The sequence below is a fragment of the Dipodomys ordii genome, unplaced genomic scaffold (assembly GCF_000151885.1).
Source record: "Dipodomys ordii isolate 6190 unplaced genomic scaffold, Dord_2.0 Scaffold27, whole genome shotgun sequence".
Lineage (NCBI taxonomy): Eukaryota > Metazoa > Chordata > Mammalia > Rodentia > Heteromyidae > Dipodomys > Dipodomys ordii.
Genome location: NW_012267243.1, coordinates 982,851 through 987,722, shown reverse-complemented (window position 1 = coordinate 987,722; position 4,872 = coordinate 982,851). Strand labels below are relative to the sequence as shown.

The window sequence follows — 4,872 nt, the reverse complement described above, 5'->3', positions numbered from 1 at the left end:
TGTTCCCTGCTAAACAGGTAGATTTCCTTAAGATTAAATAGTTTGTTTCTTTTCAAGTATTCCTGTGATAACATTCATTTTAACATTATTTTCAGAATAAGAATCCTTTTTTAGCTGACTGCTATCCACTTCTTAGGCACAAGAATTATATGGGAAACACTAGAGTATAGAATAGTGATTTTTGACTGTATTTTGAGGCTCAGTGAGGGAATGTGAAGTTAAAACAATTAAGGGAATAAGGAAAAGAATCTGGGTGCCAGGAGCCTAAGCCTGTATTCCTAGCTACTTAGGAGACTGAGATCTGAGGATAGCAGTTCAAAGAATACTGAGTAGGAAGGTCTATGAGACACTTATCTCCCTTTAACCAGCAAAAAGCTAGAATGAAACTGTGGGCCAAATGGTAGAGTTCTAGCCTAGACTCAAAAAGCTCACGTATAGTGCCCAGGCCCTGATCTCAAGACCCAGGACTGCCCCTTCCACTCCAAAAATAAATCTAAAGGAAAGAAAGAATCAAGCTATGTACTAACACAATATTTATCTCTGATTTCATGGTTCCTACTCCCATAATTCACTTTCACTGAACAGTTCTAGAATTATAATCTCAAAATAATAATGTAAATAAAAGGTGGTGCTTCATGCATAACATACATTAAACCAGATCCATTACCATTTTATTAAAAAACTGCTAGACAAGAACAAAAATAAACTCTCAGCTTTTATTGCTATGTCTTTGTGCCTAAAACTCTCAAGCTTCAGATTTGTGAGATCCTGAAAGTCCCTTTCATGACTGGCCAACTGTTCTGTTCCTTCCTCTTAATTTAAACATAGTCTAAACAAAGGAATGAAATATGCAAAGATATCCTGTATCCTTATTTCTAGGTTATTTATGCCAAAGGTCGATGCTCATAGAATACACAGTAAATCCACTTTTTAAATAAATTATATTTTAATAAATTATCAGTTGCTGCTAAGGTTAATGTTTGGTTCATGTCCTTCTGTAAATAGGTTGAGAGCTCACCATGCAATAGACACTGTGCCCAGAAATAGGGAGGTAATCAGGCATTCTTGTAAAACAGAAAACCAACTCTCCTAAGGTGCCCAGATCTCAGTGATTCATATACACATGACTGATTTTTAAATTCAGTGTGGTCCCCAGCTCTTATTGTTACTAACTAGGGTCCTCTGTATACTCCTACTTACAGCTCCTTTTCACCCAGGTCATTTGTATGAACTCTGGACATGTATCTGAAGCCAGTCTTACTTTCTGCTCTCTCATCTACCACAGAAAAAATCCAAAGCCTTATTTCTTCCTCTGACAATGTTCATAACACCTGAGCATTCATACACTTGACATTGCCACTGTCTTCATGAGCTGAAAAAGTTATGAAGGGACTTTCCCTCATGCTTCATTGCTTTAAAATGTAGTCTGAGTTTCCACATAGTGCTTACCAGGCTGTGATCCAACTTTGTCCCAGTCCTTTTATTCTCACTCATTTTCCTCATATTAGAAGAAATAGAACATGAAAATTAATTGATGCATTTGTCTTTGTTGTTCTATTATCTATGTCAGGTACATAATTTGTATTTAACACTGCAGGTTCTTGTCTACCTAAAGGACCAAAGGCTAAAAGGATCTAGTAGTTCTTTTGTAGAACAAAAATAAGGGAAATATTTTGAAAGAATTAATACGTTCTAAATATGATGAGCATTTATTTATACTTGTATTAACTATTTATTTTGTCAGATGAAGAGTTTATTTCTCAAAGGTTACAATAGCAAAGGATGCCTGTGGTCCTATGTTCAATAGTACTGTACACCAGCCATTTTCTTGACCAAGTACTTCTCTGACAATGCATAAAAGGACCTGGTTTTCCATAGATTATTTTACTTGTTATTAATGCTAATTAGTGTGCTTGGCCAGGAGCTATGTCTGAGTTGGAATGCCTTAATACCTTATCTAAAGTATTTATGATTGCTATCCATGACATAAAGAAAAAAGAACACATTTCCTTCTTGCTGAGGTGGTACCAAGAAAAAGATGAAAGGGAACATTACATTCAGAAAAAACACCTAGAACAGTTACAATTTAGGAGGAATAAAGGTTTTTGTCAAGTAACCATTACAATACCAATTACTTTTCTGTTCAGTAACCTACTTTTAGATATTTTTATATTTCTTTCATAGATAAAGAAATACATTTTCATGGAGAAATGGAATCAAACTTCCAATGACTTCATTTTATTGGGCTTGTTGCCTCCTAATCAAACTGGTCTACTTCTCCTGCTTCTTTTCATCTTCATGTTCTCTCTTACTTTGATTGGGAATTAAACCATGATCTCTCTCATATACATGGATTGCCGACTCCACACCCCTATGTACTTTCTCCTCAGCCAGCTTTCTCTCACAGACCTGATGTACATCTCCACCACTGTGCCCAAGATGGCGTTCAACTTCCTCTCAGGACAGAAAAGCATCTCCTTCCTGGGCTGTGGAGCTCAAATGTTCTTCTTCTCCATGTTGGCAGGTTCTGAAGGCTTGTTCCTATCCTCCATGGCATATGACCGTTTTGTGGCCATCTGCCACCCCCTCCACTATCCCATCCGCATGAGTAAAGGGATCTGTGTAAAGATGATCATCGGATCTTGGGTGTTGGGTTTCCTTAACTCCTTGGCACACATAATCTATGTCCTTCACATTCCTTACTGCAGGTCTAGAGTTATTAATCATTTCTTGTGTGACATCTCAGCCATTTTGCCACTGGCTTGTGTGGACACTTCCATCTATGAGTACATGTTTTTTGTGAGCACAATCCTGTTTCTCCTCTTTCCTTTCCTTGGTATCTCTGCTTCCTATGGCAGGGTCATTTTTGCTGTCTTCTTTATGAGGTCAAAGGAGGGAAGGAAAAAGGCCTTCACCACATGTTCAACACACTTAACTGTGGTGACATTTTTCTATGTGCCCTTTGTCTACACTTATCTTCGGCCCAAGAATCTCCGCTCTCCCGAAGGAGATAAGATTCTAGCTGTATTCTACACCATACTCACCCCAATGCTCAACCCCATAATCTACAGCCTAAGGAACAAAGAAGTCCTGGGGGCCATGACAAGAGTTCTAGGAAGGCTGCACAGGGTGATAAGTACATGTAACTCCAGGACTAGGGAAGCCGACGTCAAAGGATTGGGCGACCAGGCCCAGCCTGAGTTATACAGCAAAACCTTGTCATAAAATAAAACAATGTGAGTCTGGGAGATCTCTTCATAGGAAAAAAAAGATTGCTATTTCTCTGCACTCCATTTTTATTTCCTTCAGGTATGCTCTGAACCACATAGTGACATATTTTTATTAAATAATACAATAATTTGCTACACACTGCTATAATTCCTAAAGTATTTACTTCATTTTAAATCACATTATACTCCGTAACTCAAGCAACATTGATATGAATTATTGGTTACAGCCTCATTACAATGTAATATAAAATAAATATGCCATACACATGCATACTACTGTCAACTATAGATACTCATGATAAAATTGACAGTTTGTTTTCATAATTCACATGAAATTATTCCTGAGCTTATTTTCTGTAATTACATTCTATGCTTTAAAAGCTTTGGGTGCATTGCATATTTGAAGGACATCAAACTAAGGCTGAACATTTTTCAAGTATCCAATATGCAAATGTCTTCTGTGCTAGAAACTGAAATGTTTTATATTTCACATAAAATCATTTGTGTATATATTATGTACTTTGTGACTAATAGATAGGTAACAGATAATAGTTTGATCAATAATTGGATAGTTAATACAAAATAATAGTTTGATCAATAGTTGGATAGTTAATACAAAATATGTATTAAGAAACCTCTTCACCCTATTTGGAATGGATTCTATTATAAAACATTATCAAATGCTTTTATAACAGTAAAAGAAAGGGCAAGGCTTATTCAATGTTAGTTTTATATTAATTGTAGTATGTTAAATGACATCAGTCTGACAAACACTGCAAGATCTCACTGACATGTGAAATCAATAATCTGATAGAATTTGGGAATATGGTGTCCATCTGGAGAAGACCATAAGGATGGTAAAGATAGAAGTGTATCAGTGGATGCAGTTAGAATAGTTTCTTGTGTTGCATGGTAGAGTAGATTGAATAGAGTTAACAAAAAGACATAACACATCCCAAAATAGGAGTAGATTTTGAATGTACTCATTAATGTTTTAAGATGATGAATATAATAGTTATACTGATTCAGTAAGTATACTATATAGGCAGACACTAAAACATGAGATAATGCATCACAAACACAATCATTCTGTGTAACATTTGAGTGTGTGTTCAAATTTACCTGGTACCTTACCAAAGGAGCATTGTGATTTAGTGTTAATGATTTTGATAGTTTATTTTCTATTCTTTTTTTAAAAATACATTTTATTTAAAAAATACATTTAATTGTAAAAATACTGTACAGACCAGTTACAGTTACATGAGCAAGTTAATGAGTACATTTCCTATCAAGCATTGTTGCCTCCTCCTTTGTTTATCCCCTACCCTCCCTTCCCTCCCACCTCTTAAACTACACTCCCTCCATCTCCTCCCCCCTCTCGCTACCTAAATTGTAGATTTTGTTGTTCACGTAGTGTCTTGTACATCTCTGGGTTACAATGAGTCAACCTGTATCCCTATATAAGCATCTTGTTTTTTCCCTTCCCCTCCCCAAGAATTGTATAAACAAGATGCAGGGAACCAACATCAAATACACTGAAAACAGCGGTTATACCATGGGAGAGGAAGTTACAAACAAACAAACAAAAATCACATGGTACATTATAAATACATTAGAAACAAAAGCAAGAAAGAAAAGTACC

The 4,872-nt window shown here is 36.0% G+C and overlaps 1 protein-coding gene across 1 annotated transcript; it reads left to right on the top strand.

Annotated features, from left to right (window-relative positions):
- The first annotated feature begins 2,202 nt into the window (after window positions 1-2,202).
- Window positions 2,203-3,225, top strand: LOC105985032 (olfactory receptor 2L13-like). Its single transcript, XM_013015444.1, is given in 1 exon segment — window positions 2,203-3,225. A coding segment is annotated over 1 exon segment (1,023 nt).
- The last annotated feature ends 1,647 nt before the right edge of the window (window positions 3,226-4,872 follow it).